The sequence below is a fragment of the Macaca nemestrina genome, chromosome 14 (assembly GCF_043159975.1).
Source record: "Macaca nemestrina isolate mMacNem1 chromosome 14, mMacNem.hap1, whole genome shotgun sequence".
NCBI classification, from domain to species: domain Eukaryota; kingdom Metazoa; phylum Chordata; class Mammalia; order Primates; family Cercopithecidae; genus Macaca; species Macaca nemestrina.
This window is the reverse complement of record NC_092138.1, coordinates 109,622,963-109,647,562: the sequence shown is the minus strand read 5'-3', so window position 1 is coordinate 109,647,562 and position 24,600 is coordinate 109,622,963. Positions and strand designations below refer to the sequence as shown.

At 53.8% G+C, this 24,600-nt stretch overlaps 1 protein-coding gene across 1 annotated transcript in view; it reads left to right on the top strand.

The window, feature by feature from the left end:
* The window catches only part of NIBAN2 (niban apoptosis regulator 2), a 62,898-nt gene that overhangs the window by 35,962 nt on the left and 2,336 nt on the right, over positions 1–24,600 (top strand). Inside the window, exons 2-13 of the mRNA XM_011711432.3 lie at positions 749–879; positions 5,237–5,365; positions 7,395–7,500; positions 8,688–8,855; positions 14,294–14,409; positions 15,017–15,121; positions 15,214–15,376; positions 22,011–22,198; positions 23,156–23,311; positions 23,754–23,870; positions 24,092–24,199; positions 24,312–24,423. Coding sequence (XP_011709734.2) covers positions 749–879; positions 5,237–5,365; positions 7,395–7,500; positions 8,688–8,855; positions 14,294–14,409; positions 15,017–15,121; positions 15,214–15,376; positions 22,011–22,198; positions 23,156–23,311; positions 23,754–23,870; positions 24,092–24,199; positions 24,312–24,423 — 1,599 coding nt within the window. The remainder of the gene's footprint in view (positions 1–748; positions 880–5,236; positions 5,366–7,394; positions 7,501–8,687; positions 8,856–14,293; positions 14,410–15,016; positions 15,122–15,213; positions 15,377–22,010; positions 22,199–23,155; positions 23,312–23,753; positions 23,871–24,091; positions 24,200–24,311; positions 24,424–24,600) is intronic.

Below are 24,600 nucleotides of genomic sequence, written 5' to 3'. Positions count from 1 at the left end.
ACCTTCCACCAAACTTCCAGGTTCAAGCGATTCTCCTGCCTCAGCCTCCTGAGTAGCTGGGCTTATAGGTGCCTGCCACCATGGCCGGCTGATTTTTGTATTTTTAGTAGAGACCAGGTTTCGCCATGTTGGCCAGGCTGGTCTTCAACTCCTGACCTCCGGTGATCCACCCGCTTTGGCCTTGAAAAGTGCTGGGAGCCACCATGCCTGCCCCCCTCCATCTTTTTACTTTTTACTGTCCTGGGTGAACCCACATATCCCTAGAGATTACATTCAGCTGCTCCCGCTATGGCCTCAGTGCATATTCGCTTTTGTGTCCTCCTGCGCATTGTTCTATGGGGTAGATTCTTAGAGGTGGGAGCATCCAAGAACAGGACACCCACCCTCTGAAATGGCTGTCCCCATTCCCAGCACCCCCAGCTCTGAGTGACACGGCCTGTTTGTGCATGTCCCCACCAGCGGGGAATAGAGGAAATGGAGTCTTGGTTCTATTTGCATTTGTTTGATTCTCTGTCTGTGGCCATTGCCCGCTTTTCCATCTGGAGGTTTACCCTTTCCAAGGCAGTTGGTTTTCACAGGAAACGCGGGGCTCTGGCCAGAAATGCAGCACAGATGAGCGCGAGGAGCCTGTGCAAACAATTCCACATGCGGGAACTTGGGGCTTTGCAGCCACTCCTGCCTAGGGGAAGGATCGCGATGCCTCAGCATCGCTGAGGACCTCACGCTCCTGTTTGTCCTTCTCTTCCAGAAAAAACCGGGAAGATCCTGACGGAGTTCCTCCAGTTCTATGAAGACCAGTATGGCGTGGCTCTCTTCAACAGCATGCGCCATGAGATCGAGGGCACGGGGCTGCCGCAGGCCCAGCTGCTCTGGCGCAAGGTGAGATGTGCTGGGAGGACTTGGGTGGGTTCTGCTCCTTCTTGCCATGTGGCTTCAAGGGAGTGACTTTACTTTTCTGGGCCTCAGTTTCCCATTGTTACTCTGATGGCCTCTAAGAGTCCCCCCAGCTTCTTTTTTTTTAAAATTAATTATTATTTTTTCTTTTTTGAGACAGTCTCGCTTTGTCACTCAGGCTGGAGTGCCGTGGCGCGATCTCAGTTCACTGCAACCTCCGCCTCTCAGGTTCAAGGCATTCTGCTGCCTCAGCCTCCCGAGTAGCTGGGACTACAGGCATGCACCACCACACCCGGCTAAATTTTTGTATTTTTAGCAGAGACGAGGTTTCACCATGTTGGCCAGGCTGGTCTCAAACTCCTGACCTCAAGTCATCTGACCGCCTCAGCCTCCCAAAATGCTGGGATTACAGGCAGGTGTGAGCCACCATGTCCAGCTTATTAATTTTTTTTTTTTTTTTGAGATTGGGTCTTGCTGTTGCCCAGGCTGGAGTGCAGTGGCTCAGTCATGGCTCACTGCAGCCTCAACCTTCCTGGCTCAAGTGATCCTTCCACCTCAGCCTCTCCAGTTCCTGGGACTATAGGTGCACACCATCACTCTAGGCTAATTTTTGCATTTTTTGTAGAGATGGGGTTTTGCTGTGTTGCCCAGGCAGGTCTCAAACTCCTGGGCTCTAGTGATCCTCCAGCCTCAGCTCCCCAAAAGTGCTGGGATTACAGGCGTGAGCCACCATGCCTAGCCTCCTTCCCACTTCTCAATAGGTAGGTAACCCAGGTCGTGTTGTTGAGACCCCTTCAGTCACTGTGGGTGACTCCTCCCAGCTCACCTCCTCCACCATCAGAGCTGGGGCTCTAGAGTCTTGATAGTCTCCAATTCAAGGCAAGCTCTTCCACTAAGAGCCTCAGTTTACTCATCTGTCAAATGGGATGAGAACGTCTCCTTCACAGGGTGGTTGTGCCTGAAGCAGGGAAGGCGCTGTCACTGGCCTCATCATGATCTGCTATGATAGAGATAGTAGGATGCTGTTTGCTAAGGAAATATTTGTTGAGTGAGGGATTAGAAGCTTCCTGGCTCCAGCCTGAGGGTCAGTATGGGCCAGAGGATGCTGGCAAAGCCTTCTGGGAAGAGGAACCTGTGATTGACTCGGACATGGGGCTGGGGGCGGGACTCAAGAGATCCTCCCACCTTGGCATCCCAAAGTGCTGGGATTACAGGCCTGAGCTGCCGCACCTGGCCAAGGCTGAGCCTTTAAGTGGCTCATTCAGGATGGCAGAGGCAGGGCCAGCCCAGGGCCCTTTCTGCCGTGACTGCAGCCCACCCGGTGGAGGGAGGTCAGGACCATGTGTCGGAGCTGCTCAGAGCATCACCTTTGCTTTTGGACCCAGAAAAGGTTGCCTCTTCCCCGGTGTCTTGGTAACCACTTGACCCTGTGGCAGCAGAGCGGCAGAGGGGCCCGGCTGTGGCCTGGCCGGGGTGTCTGGCAGGTGCGTATCTGTGTGGTAGGTAAAGGAAAGAAAAGGAGGCCTTGGACGCAGCCCAGGTGAGTGGGGCCAGAATGGCTCTCCTGTCTGGAAAGAAATGTCATGGGCAGCCCAAGTCCCTGTAATCCAAGACAAGTGGGCTCTGGCTGAGGGTGTGAAGCATTTCCTCTGCGTGAGGCCTCATTTAAGTCTGGGGAGGCAGGAGCGCACATTTATTGTAGAAAAATAGCAACATGTGAGCAAGGAGAGTGAAATGAAACCACTCACCCACAATCCCTGAAAAGCAGTATTTTTGGTCTCATTTTGCCACTCAGGAAACCGATCATCACAATGCAGAGTTACGATAACATCATAATACTAGAAATAATAATATTAATCACCAGTGGTGATCAAAACAACAGTGGTTTTTATTAGAAACAATAATAGAATACAAATAAAATAAAGTGATAATAATGATAAAATAATAATACAATAGAAATAAGAATAATAAAACAGCAGTTGTCTTTTTGTTTTTTACTTTTTTGAGACGGAGTCTCACTCTGGTGCCTGGGCTGGAGTACAGTAGCACAATCTTGGCTCACTTCAACCTCCACCTCCCGGGTTCAAGCGATTCTCATACCTCAGCCTCCCCACTAGCTGGGATTACAGGCATCCACCACCACACCCGGCTAATTTTTTATATTTTTAGTAGAGACAGGGTTTCACCAAGTTGGCCAGGCTGGTCTGGAACTCCTGACCTTAGGTGATCCACCTGCCTCGGCCTCCCAGAGTGGTAGGATTACAGGCGTGTGAGCCACAGTGCCTGGCTAAAACAGCAGTTGTCTGGTGCCTGTACTGTTTGCTCAGTCTGCTGGCCCCACTCTGAGGGAGGGGCTATGATGATGCCCGCATCACAGATGTGGACATTGAGGCTCAGAGATGCGAAGCTGCTTGTCCAGGCTCTGGCAGTGGGTGGTGGTGCCGAGACAGGAGTCCTGGTTGTCTGACCTTGGGGTCTGTGCTCTCTCTGACCGAGGCACTGGAGAGCTTTGCAGAGTCTAGAATATTTTGCCTGGGCTGTCGAGTTCTCTTTCGCTTCCTGCAGGCCTTCCCATCGAACACGACTCTGCCATTTGAAAGTCTTAAAAATAAAACGCAAACCCACAGCCAGCCACCCATTGCGAGCTCCCCAGGATGTGGGGGTGGACTGGGTGGTGGGGGTTGTTGAGCCTGCCTGGGCCATAAGCCTGCTTCTGCACAGCCTCCTGCTGGGACTGGCCCTGTCCCTGAGTGCCCGTCCCTGTGTCCTGGGGCTCCTGCCCTAAGCAGGGGTGAGACGAAAACCAGAGACCTTTTGCTAGGGTGTTATGAGAGCTCTGTCTGCTCTTTCTAGAAAAGACAGGGATTTGAGCTTGGTGTGGGCGGTTTATATATAGACCACTGGATATAGACCGCTGAGGGCAGCTCTGCGACTTGGGCAAAGCCCACTTTGTGTGGGGGTGGAGGGAGTGGTAGGGGAACCATTTTCTTTTCCTGTAAATATTTTTATCCCCGGTAGGAAGAAGCCTGTAGGTCCTATTGTGTGAGCACAATGGGCTCTCCTTTTCCACGAGCGTTTTGTGTTTCCCCTTGAAGAGTGGCAGGGAGGGAGCTGCGGACAGGGGGACACGGTGAAGGGGGCAGAGGGTCAAGAGGAGACTGGACTGCAGGGATGTGCCAGGGCAGAGCCAGGAAGTCAGGAAGGTGCAGGCACGATGGCAATCACCCTTTCCCCATAACTGCATCTGAGAAATGTTTCTTTTTGCAAAATGCACCTTATTTATTGTAGAACAAATAGAATTTGCAGAGGAACACTGTACTCCCCCGGGTTCCCTCCCATCCAAGATGAACCCTCTCCCATTGTGGCCTATCTCCTTCCAGAAGCTTCCTGGAGCTTGTCTGCTCAGGACACCTTGCACCTGGCCATAGCTTCCGCTTGGGCCCCCAACCCTGGTTTAAAGATCTCCCTTCTTCCCCATCCCCAGATAAGTCAGTCCCTGAGGATGGGAGGCCGTCAGAGACGCTGAATCCTACCAGTAGTGGTCATGGTGGTCCTGTGTATTATGCACCTGCCTGTCAGGTGCCAACTCTTACTGTTCCCATTTTACAGATGAGGAAACCGATGCTCAAACTGACGAGACACGCTGTGAGTCAGCCAGAGCTAGGGCTTTGTAGGAAAGTCTGGGCGTTTCTGTAGCCCACGTAGGTCACCAACCTGCCAGGACGTAGGTCAGACATCAAACACCCCCAGACAGAGGCCTCCTCCATCCCCACCCAGATTTAGGGAGGCGTCTCATCAGCCATCAGAGCTGAGAGGCTCTCTGGAGCCACCTTGTTCAAGTTGTCATTGCCCTGAGGGGAAACAGAAGCCTAGAACCAGGGAGAGACTTGCCTAGGTACTGGGGCCCTCGCAGTCCTGGCCTGTAGGTGTGTCCCCTGTCCCTGGAGTGACCGTGGGGCGCCAGTGCCGCAGCTGTAGGTGGGTGGAGAGCAGCCATCTCCCCAGACCCTTCCAAGGTAGCTGTGACTGCCCAAGGCTGGGATGGAGAGGGAGGGCCTGGCTGTGACCGGGCCCTGCATCAGTGCCTGTCCTGGGTTCAAGTCCTGGCATCATCACCCTGCCTGGACCCTGGGTGAGCCCTTCCATGGCTCTGAGCCTCCTCATCTGCAGAATGGAAGAGATGCAGCCCGGCCTCAGAGGCCTTGGGAGGACTCGGGGAGATCCAAAATGGAGGATGTGCTAGGCAGGGGGTGCGCACACAAACTCTGCTGGGCGGTCAGCTTCATGGGGAGCACCACCTCCCTGGACCTGGGCCTCACTCCCCGCCCCCTCGTGCCCACAGGTGCCATTGGACGAGCGCATCATCTTCTCGGGGAACCTCTTCCAGTACCAGGAGGACAGCAAGAAGTGGAGGAATCGCTTCAGCCTCGTGCCCCACAATTATGGGCTGGTGCTCTACGACAACAAAGTGGTGAGGCCTGGCCCGGGCGCCGCACTGAGCTCCACGCTTTCGCCATGTGTGCCCCTCCCCCACTCGGAAACTTAGGCCCCAGATGCCACCGGCACAGCCTGCACGCAGTCACCAGGGCCAGAGCACAACCTCGGCCCCTCCCCTCCCCCAAACCGTGGGCTGCCCTGGGTGCCCTTTCCAGATGGCAGCTCATTCTTCATCTCGGGAATATCGCTGACTCCTTCTGTCCCTTATAACCAACTGTCACTCACTCCTCCCCATCCCTCCTAATCTCTCTACAGTCCCTCTGGCTCCAGGGCGTTCCTCCTGCCACCTCCTTCCTCACTGGGCTTCCTGCCTCTCCTCCGACCCCTCCCATCCTCATAGGCACAGTGAGCTGTTAGAGGCACAATCTGGCCATTCCTTGCCCCGGCTTGCCCCTGCCCTATGGTGGGTAGGTGTCCGAGAAGGACATCCTATGGGAGCATTGTGCCTTATCTTTTCCCCGAGCCCTTGGGGAAGCCCTACCTGGTTGAGCCACAGACCTGATTTCTTCAATTGTTCATTTCTCCAGAGCAGCCAGAAGGACAGGCCTGTGCCCTGTATTTCAGGGAAGATCAATGTGACAGCAACATAAAGTCAAGAACAACCTCGTGCCCCAGAGTAGTGGTTCTCAACTGGTAGCACGTCCGAATCACCTGAAGGGCTTGCTGAAAGATGCATTGCTGGGCTTTCCTCCAGAGTTTGGATCAGGTCTGGGGTGGAGCTAAGATTTGCATTTCTTTTTTTTTTTTTTTTTTGAGATGAAGTCTAGCTCTGTCACCAGGCTGGAGCGCAGTGGCGTCATCTTGGCTCCCTGCAACCTCCACCTCCCTGGTTCAAGTGATTCTCCTGCCTCAGCCTCCCGAGTAGCTGGGACTACAGGTGTGCACCACCATGCGCAGCTAATTTTTGTATTTTTAGTAGAGACTGGGTTTTACCATGTTGGCCAGGATGGTCTTGATCTCCTGACCTCATGATCTGCCCTCCTCAGCCTCCCAAAGTGCTGGGATTACAGGCGTGAGCCACCGTGCCCGGCCTGTAAAGATTTGCATTTCTAATAAATTCTAGGGTGGTGGTGAATATCAGAGACCATGTTTTGCAAATCAGCACCCTACAGTTTCTGAGCTACTTTCAGAAACTGTGTTGTATAGTGACACCTAGTGGCAGGGAGTAGCATGGTAGCCCTGCTGTATGAGCTATTCCATCAGAACTGCTTTCCCCACTGCTACTGGTATAAGTTTCTAGACCTAATTCTCCTCTAGAGGACACTTGTGTGGTGCTCAGAACCTAGGAAGTTGGTGGGGGTAGTTCAGGGTAATGGTCAAATACCCCAGGCTCCGGAGACAGATAGCCCTCGTTCATGTCCTAGGTCTGCTACTTCCCAGCTGTATGAAGTTGTGTTGTGGGTGATCCACCTTTTGGATTGGGAAAATTCTGTGAAATGAAGCATGCAATACCCTTAGCACAGGGCCTGATATGTAAGAAATGCTCAACTAGTGGAGCTGCTGGGAACAGAGGTAATAGCAGCAGTAGCAACAGTAAGAACCACCACCTCGACCAAGCTTGCTGAGTCCTTGTGGTGTACCAGGCACTGCAGATTATCTCACTCGATCCTCACATGGCTCTGTGAGGCAGGAATGGTTATTACCCTGGTTTTGTTTTTATTTTAAAATGTTTTCCCCATCCTGAATATTCTTGATTCCCTGGTCTTATAGATGAAGAAGCTGAAGCTTAGGCATTTAAGGAACTTTATCCTCAGCATCACACAGACACTACCCAGTGAAGCCAGGAATTGAGCCCAGAGCCAGGGTCTAGGTTGCTATGGATGCCACACTGCTCCAGTCACCATGACAGTGACATTCTCCCCTCTGTTCCTCTCTTGCCTCCTCTTCTTCCTTCCCCTCTCCTCCCCACTTTGGGCCACACTGAGTAGGGCCTTGAAGCCAGGTGGGATTTGGGCTTCGCCACACCCTTAACCCTCAGGGACCATCTCTCTTGCCTCCCTCAGGCCTATGAGCGGCAGGTCCCACCACGAGCTGTCATCAACAGTGCAGGCTACAAAATCCTCACTTCTGTGGACCAATACCTGGAGCTCATTGGCAACTCCTTACCAGGTAAAGGAGCACCCACCCCAGGCCACGATGCCCTGCACAGGCCTCTGGAGCTGACCAGGGTAGGGGTGGCCCTGAGCCCATTGTTTTCAGCCCCACGTTTGCAGAGAGACCAGCTAGGCTTAGAGCTGTGGATGGGGACCTCGCTCTCTGCCTTTCCCCTCTCCCTAAATCCTTGAGAACCTCCTGGGAGATGTTCAGTGACCTTCCCTCATAAACCTGTGGGTCAGCACTGTGTTAGTCAGGAGTTACTCTTTTTGGCATCCTGCTTTTGCTTCACTTTGGCTGAAATTCCCTAGAAGCCTTACGGAAACAACATTGGCCTCTCTGATGATCCCTGGGAACTAGAGGGCAGGGGACATGCCCGCCTGGGGGCAGGTTGTGCCCCAGGGACTTGAGAGTAGAGTCATGCCTCCATTCTGTGGTGATGGAGGGCTTGGGTGAGCAGCATTCCTGGATTCCAGTGTGACTCTGGCTTTGTTTCACTGTGTCTGCTCGGGCGAGTCATTCCTCCCTCCGAATCTCAGCCTCTTCAGCATCTACAAAGCACAGGCACTAAGAGGACTGCCCTCAGGGTGTTGTGTGGACCCTGAAGGGGCTATGTGCCTAGTACAGGCCAACCCAGAGCCAGGACAGAAAGAAGAACTGTTATTGTCATATCATTAACAACAGCGGCAGGGTCAAACCCAGGACCAGTTATCTCGCTGGATCTTACATATCCTTGAGAATGAAATTGAAGGAGGGAAAAATTCCTTTTGCTGTATTTTGTTCCTCCCCACATGCCTCCCTCCCCATGTGGACACTTAAGCCACACTTTGGCCTCCACAGCCGAAATTTGAAGGGAAACCCAATAAGGTAGTGTTTGACTCTTGAACCTGAGAGCTCTGATCTTGTGTTGTTTTTGCTTTACACAGTTTAAAACCTAACCCAAGACTGGAGTGGATGTGCCTTATTACCCACTCTAAGAAATGAGTCTACACAGACGCTGGACTCAGGTTTTGGGCTGAGGAGGACACAGCCAGAAAGAAGGCTGCTCCCATCCCCCTGGCTTGCTGGTCACCCTGGGACAGGCCAGCCTTCTCTGGGCCTGAGCCTGACCTCAGAGCTGATGCCAAGGGATCAGTTCTCTGCCATCCTCTGGTGGAGGGCAACCACAGAGGGCAGCTGCTCAGTGGGCACTGTTTCCACAGGGACCACGGCAAAGTCGGGCAGTGCCCCCATCCTCAAGTGCCCCACACAGTTCCCGCTCATCCTCTGGCATCCTTATGCGCGTCACTACTACTTCTGCATGATGACGGAAGCCGAGCAGGACAAGTGGCAGGCTGTGCTGCAGGACTGCATCCGGCACTGCAACAATGGTGAGCGGCCTGTGGGTGCAGGGGCGGTGGGAGGGAGAGGCAGGACCTGGGTTATTGCTGAATGGTGACACCTAGTGGCTGTGTATGGTGTGGCAACCCTGCTCTACCAGCTGTTCTAATTTCCCTTCTGCGGTTATAAGAAACCATGTAATACCACCCTTAATCTTCCTTGATCAAAACAGTTTTGTGCTGCTCAGGAAAAAGGTAGGAAATTATTCACAGAGTCATGTGGTTGTTGAGCCCTTGGACCCTGAGTCACAAAGTCACAATCCTGATTCTCCCATTTTCCAGCTATGTGACCTTAGGGAACTGATTTACCTCTTGGAGCCTCTGTAAAGTGGGGATAATGCCTTGTGTGTCTTAGGGGGTTTATGAGGATTCACAGAGTCTACCTCATGCTTGATAAAGATTTTTGTTGTTGTTGTTGTTGTTATTATTATTATTATTATTATTATTATTACTATTTTACCACCAACCTGCAGGGTGATTTGGAAACTTCACTGCCTCCCTCAAGGCCTCATTGCTCTCATCTGTAAACTTATGGGGTGACTCTTCCAGCTCACTCATTTATTCAACAAATGTTTTTAGTATCTACTCTGAGGAGGCCTGGATTTAAGCACTGGAGGTGCAACAAGGGAGCAAGAAATATTCCATGCCCTCCTACGATTGGCAGTCTGGTAGGGGAGACAGATGATAGACAGATGAGGATGCCGGGGCAATGGCTTACGGCTGTGCTGGATACTGGGTGGAGCCACCCTGGGAGCTGTGAGGGTGTGTGTGTGTGTGTTGAGGGAGGGGTTGATCAGGGCAGGTTCCCTTGAGGAGGTTATGGTTCAGCTTCAGCTGAGACCTGAAGGAGAAGTCCCAGACCTGAAGGAGGAGATGCAGCAGTGCCAGGTCCCCTCACATCCTGCATAGAGGAGAGGGGAGGAGTGTTCCAGGCAGAGGTAGGCAGCCAGCATGAAGGGAGACCCACAGATGGTAGGGGTAGGCTGGGAGGAGGAACTGCGCGAGGCCCTGAAGCGGGGAGGGGTGACCTGAAATGGGGCTGGAGGGGGGCTTCTGGGGTCAGGTCTGGAAGAGCCTTGAAAGCCTCTAAGGAATTTGATCAGAAGAGCTGAGGATGGTCTTCCAAGGAGAGAGGGGTCCCTGGGGGTCTTTCTGCTCCTGGGGAAGGAATAACCCAGTCCTGGACACTGAACTGCTTCCTGGTGATCTGGCCTGAGGGAAGTGCCTGCCCCTGCTCCACCCTTGGGCGCAGTGCCACATGGTGCAGAGGTGGAAGTTTGCAGGGGACAGAGTGGGCGCCAGTGGCCTCTGGGCTGCTACTGCGGGACTCAGCTCACCCCACCCCTCCTGCCCGCCTCTCCAGAGCCACCTCTGCCCTGTCTGGAATCTGCCAAGCAGGAGGAACCAGGTCTTCAGTCAGGCCAGCCCCTGCCACCTGGGCCCAGCTGCCCACAAAGGGCCTCCTGTTCCCAGGACCCGGGAACTGTGGGCTGGGACTGGGTGGAGGCACTCAAGGCTCTGGCTGCCTGGCCCAGGGCCTCCCGCCTCCCCAGCCCCTGGCCTGGCGCCATCTCTCCAGGTTTCCAAGGCTAACAGCTGACCTGGCCTGGCAGGGTGGGTGACCTGGGCCAGATAGGGAAGGGGGTGGGCACAGAACAAGGTTGGGAAGGGCCACCTCAGTCCCCCATGTGTGCAGTGGGGATGATGATAAGCTTGAGCTCGAGAGATGATTGGGAAGAGCTGGTCTGGGTGGGGCACTTGGCCGTGAGCCTGGCACGCACAGTGAGCACTTGGTGGGGAGGCCATGGGGGAGTTCTTGGGTCTAGGGTGCAGTGGACCGGAGGGAGGCCCAAGAGAGCTGCTGGGCCAAGGAATGAAGCGGTGTCCTGTGCCAGGAAGGTGTCCTGCCGAGTGGCCCCTTCTCCCCGGGGCGGGAGCTGACGAGGCTGGTTTCAGGCCTTCCTTCCACCCCACGGACTGTGAGAAAGTTCTCTGCTTCCTCCGTCTTGGAGGCTGGGCTTGGAATTTGTGGAGCCTGGAATTGCTCACTCCAGGGGCTGCCAGGAAGTGGGGGCTGGGGGGAAGGAGGCCAAGCTGGGCGGACACCAGCGGTCCCAGGGACCCCTTCACATCCTGCATTCCTGGAGCAGCTGGGGGTGGCAGGAGGCAGCTGGGGCACTGGCTGTGCTGGGTCCTCCGTGCTGGCCTGGGATGCAGAGGTCAAGGCTCCTTCCTGTCTGACCGTGGTCCCTCCCCCTCTGTCTGCTGCCTGGGAGTGAGGAATGCAGTTTCCTTTCTTGGAAGGTCTCCAGGTCTGGCTGGAGTCCGCTGGTCCTGGGTTCAGGCCCCGCTCTGCCATCCACTAGCTGAGTGGCCTCGAGCAGTAACTGCCTCTCTGAGCCTCCGTTCTTTCCCTGGGAAAAGTAGGGCACAGTGAGCTGAGGATTCAACGAGCTGATATGTGTGCAGCCTCAGCCAGGCCTGGGGCCTCAGTTTCCCAAGACTGCCGTAACAAATACCACAGACCGGGCAGCTACACAGCAGAAATCTGTTCTCTCCCAACTGGAGGTCTGAGTCGAGGTCAAGGTGTCAGCAGGGCTGGTTTCTCCGAGACCTCTCTCCTTGGCTGGTGGCCGGCTGCCTTCTCCGAGTCCTCACAGGGTCATTTCTCTGTGTGCCTGTGTTTTCTCTTCTCAAGAAGAAATGTACTTTTCCTTTTTTTTTTCTTTTTTGAGACAGAGTCTTGCTCTGTCGCCCAGGCTGGAGTGCAATGGCACGATCTCGGCTCCCTGCAGCCTCCGCCTCCCAGGTTCAAGTGATTCTCCTGCCTCAGCCTCCCGAGTAGCTGGGACTACAGGCGCCTGCCACCACACCCAGCTAATGTTTTTATAGCCAGAATGGTCTTGATCTCTTGACCTCGTGATCTGCCCACCTCGGCCTTCCAAAGTGCTGGGATTACAGGTGTGAACCACCACGCCCAGCCAAAGTGTACTTTTTTTTTGAGACAGAGTCTCGCTCTGTTGCCCAGGCTGGAGTGCAGTGGCGCATCTCGGCTCACTGCAAGCTCTGCCTCCCGGGTTCACGCCATTCTCCTGCCTCAGCCTCTCAAGTAGCTGGGACTACAGGCGCCCGCCACGGCACCCGGCTAATTTTTTGTATTTTTAGTAGAGACGGGATTTCACCGTGTGTTAGCCAGGGTGGTATTGATCTCCTGACCTCGTGATCCACCTACTTCAGCCTCCCAAAGTGCTGGGATTACAGGCGTGAGCCACCGCACCCGGCCAATGTGCTATTCTTTTAAAGGCACTAGTTGTGTTGGATTTGGTCCCATCCTCATCCCCTCCATTTAACTTACTTCTTTAAGACCTTGGGACCAAGGGCGAGTGTGGTGGCTCAGGCCTGTAATCCTAGCACTTTGGGAGGCTGAGGTGTGTGGATCTCTTGAGGTCAAGAGTTCGAGACCAACCTGGCCAACATAGTGAAACCCCATCTCTACTAAAAATACAAAAATTAGCCGGACATGGTGGCGGGAGCCTGTAATCCCAGCTACTCAGGAGCCTGAGGCAGGAGAATCACTTGAACCTGGGAGGCAGAGGCTGCAGTGAGCCAAGATTGCACCCCTGAACTCCAGCCTGGGTGACAGAGTGAGGCTCTTCTCAGAAAAAAAAAAAGACACTGGGTCCAAATACAATCATGTTCTGGGGTACTGGGGGTTAGGACTCCAGCATATGAATTTGGGGGTGTGGAGACACACTTCAGCCCCTAAGACCTGGGCTCATGGGAAGAGCTCAGGAGGGGTGACCCTGAAACTTGTCACACTTGGAGGCTGGGTGAGTCCCAAATGTCGGGGCTGGCTGGGCTCCCTCCCGCTGTCCTGGCCCTCCGCCTTACCTTCTCGCCATCTGGAAAGCAACCCCTGCCTGCACACCTGGCTTGGTACGTGCAGGATGAAAATTCCCTTTCCCTGGCTCGGCAGTGTTTAACCACCTTCTTACCCCAAGTCAGATTTTGCAACTTCCTGCCAGTTGCCTCCTCGGCATTGAATCGGGAGGTCCATGCCTCACTCAGGGGTTCACCTCACTGGCGTTTGGGTTGCTGACAGCACCAACAATGACAAAAATTCAGAAATGGTGCTTTTCTAGCTGTTATTAATAGTAAATCCTTCCATTCTTTTTTCTTTTTTTTTCTTTTTTTTTTGAGGCAGAGTCTCACTGTGTCGCCCAGGCTAGAGTGCAGTGGTGCAATCTCGGCTCACTGCAACCTCTGCCTCCTGGGTTCAAGCAATTCTTCAGTGGCAACCTCCCGAGTAGCTGGGATTACAGGCGCCTGCCGCCACCTCCAGCTAATTTTTGTATTTTTAGTAGAGATGGGGTTTCGCCATTGGCCAGGCTGGTCTCGAACTCCTGACCTCAAGTGATTCCCCCACCTCAGCTTCCCAAAGTACTGGGATTGCAGGCGTGAGCCACCGCACCCGGCTTCCTTCTTTAACAAAGTTATTCAAGCATCTGTGCCAGGTACTGACCTGGACTCAGTGGTGAACAGGACAGAGGGACAGACCCTGGGCCCAGGGGGGCAGCCAGCTGGCTCCTCAGTTATTGATAAAAAGTGTGGCGCAGGGCAGTGCTGGGCCCTGATCTGTCTCTACACTGTGGCCCTGAGAGCCCCGCAATGGACCTGTGAGACCATTGTTCCCATTGTTCGGAAGATGAAACAGGCTGTTTCGGGTTCAGTGATCTAGAACCAGGATCGGCAACCTATGGCCTATGGGCCCAGATCAGCCAATGGCCTGTTTCTGTCAACAAAGTTTACTGGAGCAGAGGCTCGCTCGTTTGTTTCTGGATGGTCCGTGGCTGTTTTTGTGCTGTGACTGTAGAGGCGAGCGTTGCGGGAGGGGTTTTATGGCCTGCAGGGCTGAGAATATCTACAGCCTAGCCTGTTCCAGGCAAAGTTCGAAGGGCCCTGATCCAGCAGTCAGGGAGGAACCGGGGCTAGAACAAGGGTCTCTGGGTGCCTCTAGGGCCATTCTGGGTGGCTGCTCATGGGACGGGAGCTTCTAGTCCTGGCTCTGCCACTCCCTTCCCTGTGACCCTGGGCCCGTGGCCTGGCCTCCAACCGGTTGTCTCTTCATCTGTAAAGCAATAAGGCGAATGATAGTGCCCAGGTCTTGGGGTGGTTGGGAGGATTTCAGGAGCTAAAGAGGCACGGGGGGCTGTCTCATCGCTGTTGGTGGTGGGTCATGACTGCTCTTGTCTGTCAGATACAACCACGACTGCTCTAATGACGAGGGAAGTGGGGGTCCCAGCTGCCCCTCCTGAGGTGCATGCTGTGTGTGTGGGGAGGTGGGGGGGTTCTGGTCAGTTGTCAGTTGGTCTTGGTAGAGGCCACTGGGCCATCTGCTGACCTCCTCTCCCCCTCTGTCTCCTGGGCAGGAATCCCTGAGGACTCCAAGGTGGAGGGCCCCGCATTCACAGATGCCATCCGCATGTACCGACAGTCCAAGGAGCTGTACGGCACCTGGGAGATGCTGTGTGGGAACGAGGTGCAGGTGAGGCCAGACGGGCTGGTAGGGAAACCTCAGAAGTCACCCGAGGACCCAGCGGCGGGGGGGGCACAGGGCTGAGTAGAGAGATGAGGCTCTGGGGTGCTGCTGGTTTGGAAGGAGACGACATGCTCAGGTTTGGACAATTGCAGGGGCCGGTGCTGGTGGAGATACTCACTGTTTTATTCATCACTTACTGGGCATCTGAGCGCCTGGACGGGGCGCTGGGGTGCAGCTGGGAACAATGTGGACACATCCCTGGCCCTCAGGGAGCTCTCTGTCTAGCAGGAGAAACAGACATTTGGCAAATAAATGTACACTTCCATGTGCAGGCAAAGCAGGGAAAGAGTGTGGTAATCCAGGTAGGGAAGGCAGCCTGTGCAAAGGCCCTGGGGCTGGCCCCTGAGTCTGAGGATCCTACAGGATGCCCAGGCAGATCGGTTGGGACCTGTGGCGATGAAGCTCAGGAGAGAGGGCAGTGGGGACGGTGAAGCAATGGGCCAGTCGTGGAGGAGGTGGGGGCTGGAGTGGCCCGGCGTGTGGGAATGCGGAGAGAAACAGGCCATCTGAGCGCTCTCCAGCCCCTGGCCTGGCTTGTGCCTCCTCAACCTAGATCCTGAGCAACCTGGTGATGGAGGAGCTGGGCCCTGAGCTGAAGGCAGAGCTCAGCCCGCGGCTGAAGGGGAAACCGCAGGAGCGGCAGCGGCAATGGATCCAGGTGGGTAGGCCTGGGGCCCTGGAGCGGGGACGGCACCGGCAGCTGGCGTGGTGCCCTCAGCCCTGGTGCCAATGCAGCTGCTCTGCCCACAGATCTCAGACGCCGTGTACCGCATGGTGTACGAGCAGGCCAAGGCACGCTTCGAGGAGGTGCTGTCCAAGGTGCAGCAGATGCGGCCGGCCATGCAGGCTGTCATCCGAACCGACATGGACCAAATCATCACCTCCAAGGAGCACCTCGCCAGCAAGATCCGAGGTAAGGCGGCCACCCCCATGCCCGACGGGCCCTCCAGGGCCCAAGGTGGGCTTTCTTTTTATTTCGTGACCCATGTAAATTTCACAGCAGTGACTTGCTCAGTGATCATTTGTAAGAATTGGAGTCAAATCTGCACGGTGGTACTCCAGTCCCTGTGAGTTGTTCTGTGGCTATGATTTCTATAAACCCAGATCTTAAAGAGAAAAATTTTTGTTCAGGAGGTTCAAGCCTTCTTTTCATCTCTGACTCATCACAGATTTACCATGTGTCATTTTAAAGGACATTTACTTTCAGCAAGTGTAGCTTTCCTGGGTCGGTTTATTCTGTGTCACCCAGGCTGGAGTGCAGTGATGCGATCTCCACTCACCACAACCTCCGCCTCCTGGGTTCAAGCAATTCTCCTGCCTCAGCCTCCTGAGTAGCTGGGATTACAGGCACACGCACGCCACCATGTCTGGCTAATTTTTGTACTTTTAGTAGTGATGGGGTTTCACCATGTTGGCCAGGCTGATCTCGAACTCCTGACCTCGTAATCTGCCCGCCTTGGCCTCCCAAAGTGCTGGGATTACAGGCGTGAGCCACCGCACCCGGCCTGTCCTCCTTTCTCTTCCCAGCTAGATGGGATCCTTTCACCGGCGCAGTCCCCATAGCACATCTGCAGAGCGCAGTTTTAGCAACTGTCATTTCCCCATGAGGCATTCTTTTAATTTAATTTAATTTAATTTAATTTAATTTGTTTTATTTTATTTTATTTGAGACAGCGTCTCACTCTGTCGCCCAGGCTGCGGTGCAATGGCATGACCTCAGCTCACTGCAGTCTCTACCTCCCGGGCTTAAACCATCCTCCCACTTTAGCCCCCCAAGTAGCTGGGACTTACAGGCACATGCCACCACGCCCAGCACATTTTTGTATTTTTTGTAGAGACAGGGTTTTGCCATGTTGCCCAGGCTGGTATCAAACTCCTGAGCTCAAGCAATCCCGCCTTGGCCTCCCAAAGTGCTAGGATTACAGGTGTGAGCGACTGTGCCCAGCCCTTTTTATCATTGTTATTATTATCATTTTGACAAGCAGTCTTGCTCTGTTGCCCAGGCTAGAGCACAGGGGCACAATCTCGGCTCACTGCAACCTCGTTTCCCCGGTTCAAGCAGTTCTCCTGCCTCAGCCCTGCAAGTAGCTGGGATTACAGGCACCCGCCACTACGCCCGGCTAATTTTTGTATTTTTATTAGAGACAGGGTTTTGCCATGTTGGCCAGGCTGGTCTCGAACTCCTAACCTCAGGTGATCCACCTGCCTTGGCCTCCCAAAGTGCTGGGATTACAGGTGTGAGCCACTAGGCCCGGCCTGTTTTTTTAAGAGACACAGTCTCGCTCTGTCTTCCAGGTGGAGAGCAGTGGTGCAATCGTGGTTCACTGTAGCCTCGACCTCCTGAACTCAAGTAATCTTCCCACCTCAACCTCCTGCGTAGCTGGGACTACAGGTGCATGCCACCACGCCTGGCTAATTTTTAAATTGTTTGTAGAGAAGGGTCTTGGGTGGGCAAAACTGTCTCTTTTTAAAATTTTTTAAAGAGAGAGAGAGAAGGCGGGGTGGGGGGGTCTTACTGTGTTGCCCAGGCTGGTCTCAAACTCCTGGCCTCAGACAATCCTCCTGCCTCAGCCTCCTGCAGCACTGGGATTAGAGGCAGGAGCGGCTGCACCCGGCCTCCTGTGGGTTCTTGTTTACTACCCAGACCCTGAGTATTGGTTGAGAGCTGGATAGGACACAGACTTGACATTTCTTGTGTGGAACAAAGAACATTAGCTGGGCTGGGATGGGGGTGAAAATGCTGTGGTCAGAATGTTCTGGAGATGGTCCCCACCCACAAGGAAGAAGCCTTTTACATAATTATGCAGAGCCAGCCACACCGTTCCAGAGAGGATCGCCCCGTGTTTGTAAAAGCAGAGGCTCATTAAATCTACTAATGTAGTTTTCGTTGCTGTTGTTCTTTGTTCAAACGAAGAAGCAAGACCCACCCCAAAGGCGTTTTTTTGTCTATTTCTAGCTTAGCGGAACACTGCTGACACCTCTGGGCTGGCAGTTTTCTTATTTAAGTTTAATTTTTGTGGGTACACAGTAGGTGTGCATATTTATGGGGTACATGAGATGTTTTGATCAGGCATGCAATGTGTAATAATCGCGTCCTGGAGAATGGAATATCCATCCCCTCAAGCATTTATCCTTTGTGTTACAAACAACCCAAGTATATTCATTTAGTTTAGTGGGATTTTTTTTGACACTGAGCCCCACTCTTGTTGCCCAGGCTGGAGTGCAGTGGTGTGATCCCGGCTCACTGCCACGCCTGCCTCCCAGGCTCAAGCGATTCTTCTGCCTCAGCCTCCCGAGTAGCTGGGATTACAGGCGCACGCCACCACGCCCAGCTAATTTTTGTCTTTTTAGTAGAGATGGAATTTCAACATGTTGGCCAGGCTGGTCTCAAACTCCTGACCTCAGGTGATCTTCCCTCCTCGGCCTCCCAAAGTGCTGGGATTACAGGTATGAGCCATCGCACCTGTGCAGCCTCTTTTGGTTATTTTTAAGTGTACAATTAAATTATTATTGATTATAGTCACCCTGTTGTGCTATCAAATACTAGGGTTTACTCATTCTGTAACCAGAAAGGGGTCCCGATCCAGACCCCGAGAGAGGGTTCTTGGATCTTTTTTTTTTTTTTTTTGAGACAGAGTCTCGCTCTGCCGCCCAGGCTGGAGTGCAGTGGCCAGATCTCGACTCACTGCAAGCTCCACATCCCGGGTTCACGCCATTCTCCTGCCTCAGCCTCCCGAGTATCTGGGACTACAGGCGCCCGCCACCTCGCCCGGCTAGTTTTTTTTTGTATTTTTTAGTAGAGACGGGGTTTCACCGTGTCAGCCAGGATGGTCTCGATCTCCTGACCTCATGATCCGCCCGTCTCGGCCTCCCAAAGTGCTGGGATTACAGGCTTGAGCCACCGCGCCCGGCCGGATCTTTTTTTTTTTTTTGAGGCGGAGTCTCACTCTGTCGTCCAGGCTGGAGTGCAGTGGCCAGATCTCAGCTCACTGCAAGCTCTGCCTCCCGGGTTTACGCCATTCTCCTGCCTCAGCCTCCCAAATAGCTGGGACGACAGGCACCCGCCTCCTCGCCCGGCTAGTTTTTTGTATTTTTTTAGTAGAGACAGGGTTTCACCGTGTTAGCCAGGATGGTCTCGATCTCCTGACCTCGTGATCTGCCCGTCTCGGCCTCCCGAAGTGCTGGGATTACAGGCTTGAGCCACCGCGCCCGGCATGTACCGCATTTTCTTTGTGCATTCATCTGTCATGGACACTTAGGTTGCTTCCAATCTTGGTTATTGTAAACAGAGCCACAACAAACACGGGAGTGCAGATATCTCTGTGATGGGCCGATTTCCTTTCTCTGGGTATATACCCAGCAGCGGGATTGCTGGATCATATGGTAGCTCTATTAGTTTTTTGAGGAACCTCCAAACTGTTCTCCATAGTGGTTGTACTAATTTACATTCCCACTGTGAACCCTGAACATTTGAGACAGGTCTCAGTTAAATTAGAAAGTTGATTTTGCCAAGTTGGGGACAGGTACTCGTGATACAGCCTCAGGAGGTCCTGATGACATGTGCCCAGGGTGGTCAGAGCACAGCTTGGTTTTATGCATTTTAGGGAGATCTGAGACATCAATCAACATATGTAAAATGGGCTGGGTGCAGTGGCTCACGCTGTAATCTCAGCACTTTGGGAGGCCGAGGCGGGTGGATCACTTGAGGTCAGGAGTTCAAGACCAGCCTGGCCAACATGGTGAAACCCATCTCTACTAAAAATACAAAGCTTAGCTGGATGTGGTGGTGCATGCCTATAATCCCAGCTACTTGAGGAGGCTGAGGCATGAGAATCGCTTGAACCCAGGAGGCAGAGGCTGCGGTGAGCCGAGATCTTGCCACTACACTCCAGCCTGGTCAACAGAGTGACACCCTGTCTCAAAAAAAAAAAAAAAAAAAAAAAGTAAAATGAACATTGGTTTGGTCTGGAAAGGTGGGACAACTTGAAGGAAAAGCAGGACAATTCGATGCAGGCACGGGGCTTCCAGGTCATAGGAAGAAAAGAGACAAATAGTTGCATTCTTTTGAGTTGATGATTAGCCTCTCCAAAGGAGGGAAGCAGATATGCATTTATCTCAGTGAGCGGAGGGGTGACTTTGAATAGAACGGGAGGCGGGTTTACTGTAAGCAATTCCCAGCTTGACTTCGTAATTCTGGAGGCCTAAGATATTTTCCTTTCACACCACCAACAGCTTGTGGTGTGGTTCCTTTTTCTTCACATCCTCATCAGCATTTGTTATTGCTTGTCTTTTGGATAAAGCCATTTTAACTGGGGTGATGTGGCATCTCATTGTAGTTTTGATTTGCATTTCTCTGATCAGTGATGTCAAGTACCTTTTCATACGCCTGTTTTGTGTTGAGCACCTTTTCATATGCCTGTTTTGTGTTGAGCACCTTTTCATATGCCTGTTTGCCATTTATATGTCTTCTTTGGGGAAATGTGTATTCAAAGCTTTTGCCCATTTTAATTGGATTACTAGGATTTTTTTCCTATAGACTTGTTTGAGCTCCTTATGCATTCTGATGATTAATCTCTTGTCAGATGGCAGTTTTCTTAGTTTGTTGCCATAATGGTTTCAGAAAGATCAGGGTCCAATCTCAGAACCCCTTGTCATTTTTCCTGCATGGATTCCCATCTTTATCTACTATTTCTCTGGAATCATTCAGCTTGCTAATATTACCCCCAGTGGTTTTCTTCAAAAATAATATTGGCTCACACCTGTAATCCGAGCACTTTGGGAGGCCAAGGCAGGCGGATCATGAAGTCAGGAGATCAAGACCATCCTGGCTAACAACAGTGAAACCCCGTCTCTACTAAAAATACAAAAAATTAGCCAGGTGTGGTGGCGTGCGCCTGTAATCCCAGCTACTCGGGAGGCTGAGGCAGGAGAATGGCATGAACCTGGGAGGTGGAGCTTGCAGTGGGCCAAGATTGCGCCACCGTACTCCAGCCTGGGTGACAGAGCGAGACTCTGTCTCAAAAAAAAAAAAAAAAAAAAAAAAATTATATTGGCCAGGTGCAGGGGCTCATGCCTGTAATCCCAGCACTTGGGAGGCCAAGGCAGGAGGATCGCTTGAGCCCAGGGAGTTTGAGACCAGCCTGGATAACACAGTGAAACCCTGCCTCTTAAAATACTACTACTACTACTACTACTACTACTACTACTACTACTAAAAGTACTGATGGGGGCCAAGTGCAGTGGGTCACGCCTGTAATCCTAGCACTTTGGGAGGCTAAGGTAGGCGTGTCACCCGAGATTGGGAGTTTGAGACCAGCCTGGCCAATATGGTAAAACCCTGTCTCTACTAAAAATACAAAAAATATTCACTGGGCCTGGTGGTGTGCACCTGTAGTCCCAGCTACTTGGGAGGCTGAGGCATAAGAATCACTTGAACCTGGGAGGCAATGGTTGCAGTGAGCTGAGATTGTGCCATTGCACTCCACACTGGGCGACAGCATGAGACTCTGTCTCAAAAATTAATAATAGTAATAGTATTGATGGGAAGAGAGAGTTGGGAGAGGGCTGAAAAATTACTTTTTGGGCACTGTGCTCACTGCTTGGGTGATGAGATCAATCCTGCCCAAAACCTCAGTGTCATACAACATACCCATGGAACAAACCTGCAATGTACCCCTTGCATCTAAAATAAAAGTTGAAATAAAAATGATAATACTATTAGGAGGCTGAAGTGGGAGGATTGCTTGAGCCCAGGAGTTTGAGGCTGCAGAGAGCTTTGATTATTCCACTGCACTCCAGCCTGGGCAACAGAGTAAGACCCTGTCTCAAATAAAATAATAACAGGCTGGGCATGGTGGCTCACGCCTGTAATCCCAGCACTTTGGGAGGCTGAGGCGGGTGGATCACGAGGTGAGGAGTTCGAGACCAGCCTGACCAACATGGTGAAACCCCATCTCTACTAAAAATAAAAAAATTAGCTGGGCGAGGTGGCGAGCGCCTGTAGTCCCAGCTACTCAGGAGGCTGAGGCAGGAGAATCGCTTGAACCCGGGAGGTGGAGGTTGCAGTGAGCTGAGACTGTGCCACTGCACTCCAGCCTGGGTGACAGAGCAAGACTCCATCTCAAAAAAAAAAAATAATAATAATAGTAATAGGCCGGGCGCGGTGGCTCAAGCCTGTAATCCCAGCACTTTGGGAGGCCGAGGCGGGCGGATCACAAGGTCAGGAGATTGAGACCACAGTGAAACCCCGTCTCTACTAAAAAAAAAAAAATACAAAAAAAAAATTAGCCGGGCGCGGTGGCGGGCGCCTGTAGTCCCAGCTACTCAGGAGGCTGAGGCAGGAGAATGGCGGGAACCTGGGAGGCGGAGCTTGCAGTGAGCCGAGATTGCGCCACTGCACTCCAGCCTGGGCGACTAAGCGAGACTCTGTCTCAAAAAAAAAAAAAAAAAAAAAATAGTAATACAGTAGCCTCCAGCACCTGGGCTCTGGGATGACTGAGAGGTGCTCCTTGGGGAGCCCCTGCTGACCTGGCTCCCTTGGGGCACAGCCTTCATCCTCCCCAAGGCCGAGGTGTGTGTGCGAAATCACGTCCAGCCCTACATCCCGTCCATCCTGGAGGCCCTGATGGTGCCCACCAGCCAGGGCTTCACCGAGGTGCGGGACGTCTTCTTCAAGGAGGTCACGGACATGAACCTGAACGTCATCAACGAGGGCGGCATTGACAAGCTGGGCGAGGTGAGGCCGGCACCGGCCCTGGGAGGGGGTCTCCTGAGAGTAGGTCTGGTCTGTCCCAGAGGACCCTGGCTGTGTGACTCGGGGCAGCCGTTCCCCTCCAAAGCCGTCCCTGTAGACGGGGAGGGGCTGCTGGGGACTAGGGACCAAGGCCGTGCGTGAGGCCAGAGCTGTTGGAATCCTCATGGGGCCTGCAGTTAGAGGAAAGAGGGAACATTAGCTCCTGGCCATCAGCCTTTAGAAACCAAGAATGGTGCTAAAATAGAAAAGAATTTAACAGAGAAGAGAGGGAAGGAGGGAAACAAGGAGGGAAGGAGAGAAGGGGAGAGGGATGGACGGGCTTCGGGTGAACGATGAGATCAATAAGGCAGAATTCACAAGTCACACGCCGTCCACATGGAGACAGCCTTTGCTCTTACTTCAGTTATCTGGCTGTCGGGGTGGATGTCCTTCCACAGTCTCCATCTTGGGGTGGCTGCCTGGAGCCCACGTAGTTGTCAGATCGAATTTATCCTGTATGTTAGTTTCCTCCTTTACACTCTGAAATGGGGAGTCCACAGACCATAATAATCCCAGAATCTGAGACCTGGAGAGGACGTTGGAGAACATGAAAGCTCTCTCCCAACTTTGAAGCTGAGGAAACTGAGGCTCAGAGAGGGTAAATGACTTGCCCAAGGTCACCCAGCCCCTCAGAAGGGATGAGAGCCTTCTCCCAGCACCTAGGCTGCCTCTCCACAGTGCTGTGCCGCTGGACCGTGCCCTCCATGCCTTCAGAGCCTCATGCTTCTGTCCTGGGCGCTACTGGGTTTACCTTTGTGGCCACCACCACCAGGTGGCCATCCCTGGTAGCAGGCGCCAGCCCCAGGGCCTGGACGTTGAGGACCCAGGCAAAGTGTGTGGTTGGGGGGCTGCCTGGCCACAGAGTGGCCCCGCTCAGCCCCCGCGGCCCGCCCCCTGCAGTACATGGAGAAGCTGTCCCGGCTGGCATACCACCCCCTGAAGATGCAGAGCTGCTATGAGAAGATGGAGTCGCTGCGGCTGGATGGGCTGCAGCAGCGATTTGATGTGTCCAGCACGTCCGTGTTCAAGCAGCGAGCCCAGATCCACATGCGGGAGGTAGACCCGAGGCTACGACCCCCACTCCACACCCTGCCCACCGCCTTCCACAGGCCCCCTCGCCCAGGAGGGGTCCCCTCTGCTCTGTCCCGTCATGCCGTAGCCACGCTTGCCTGGCACACTCTTTCCTCCTCTGCTTGGAACGTCTGTGCCTCCGCCCACCTGGCTAATTCTGACTCACTTCCCAGGTCTCAGCTTAGAGACCCCTTCCTCCAGGGAGCTCTCCTTGCTCCCCCAGGCCCCTTCCCATGTTTCCTGTTGCCTTGAGGCAGGGACTGGCCTGAGTGTGCAGCGCTGTGAGTGGGAGAATGAGTGAGTGGGCACAGACTGCTCGCCATGCCTCCCTGGCAGGCCTCGGGGTGGGGGGCTGGCTGAGGATGAGGACTCAGGAAGGGGCTGTGGTCACCCTGGGGGCTTCACGTGTCCGCGGTGTGCCCCGCAGCAAATGCACAATGCTGTGTATACGTTCGAGACCCTCCTGCACCAGGAGCTGGGGAAGGGGCCCACCAAGGAGGAGCTGTGCAAGTCCATCCAGCGGGTCCTGGAGCGGGTGCTGAAGGTGAGCGGCCCCACGCCCTGCCCCGGACCGTCCTAGGTGAGGCCGAGCCCCAAGCCCCATCCCCGGCCGCCACCAGGATCGCTGTCCCTGCAAGGAGGCGCCATGGTCCTCTTGTGCGGAGGAGGACTCGGAGGCTTGGGTCAGACCACTGGCCTCGTCCTACCCTCAGGGCCAGTGGAGCCCACTGACCTGCAGGTCCCTGACCCCCTCGTTCCCTGCAGAAATACGACTACGACAGCAGCTCTGTGCGGAAGAGGTTCTTCCGGGAGGCGCTGCTGCAGGTCAGCATCCCTTTCCTGCTCAAGAAGCTGGCCCCTACCTGCAAGTCGGTGAGCGGCCCCCACCTGCTCCAGCCGTTTGGGCCCTAAGTCGGGGGTGGAGCCCACAGACCTCCTCTACCCTTGGCCCTGACCTCTCATCTCTGCCACCCCACCTGGGCAGGAGCTGCCCCGGTTCCAGGAGCTGATCTTCGAGGACTTTGCCAAGTTCATCCTGGTTGAAAACACGTACGAGGAGGTGGTGCTGCAGACCGTCATGAAGGACATCCTGCAGGGTGGGTGCCGTCCCGGGGTGGGGACTGTTGCCAGGAGGATGCTGGGGGGCAGCTGAGAGGTGGTGGCAGCTGAGGGGGTCAGCTAAGGCACAAAGAAAAGGCCAGACTTGCATGTAGGGGCTGGGTGAAGCCCACCGTTGGCTGTGTGGCCCCAGGAGCGGACAACCTTGCATCTCT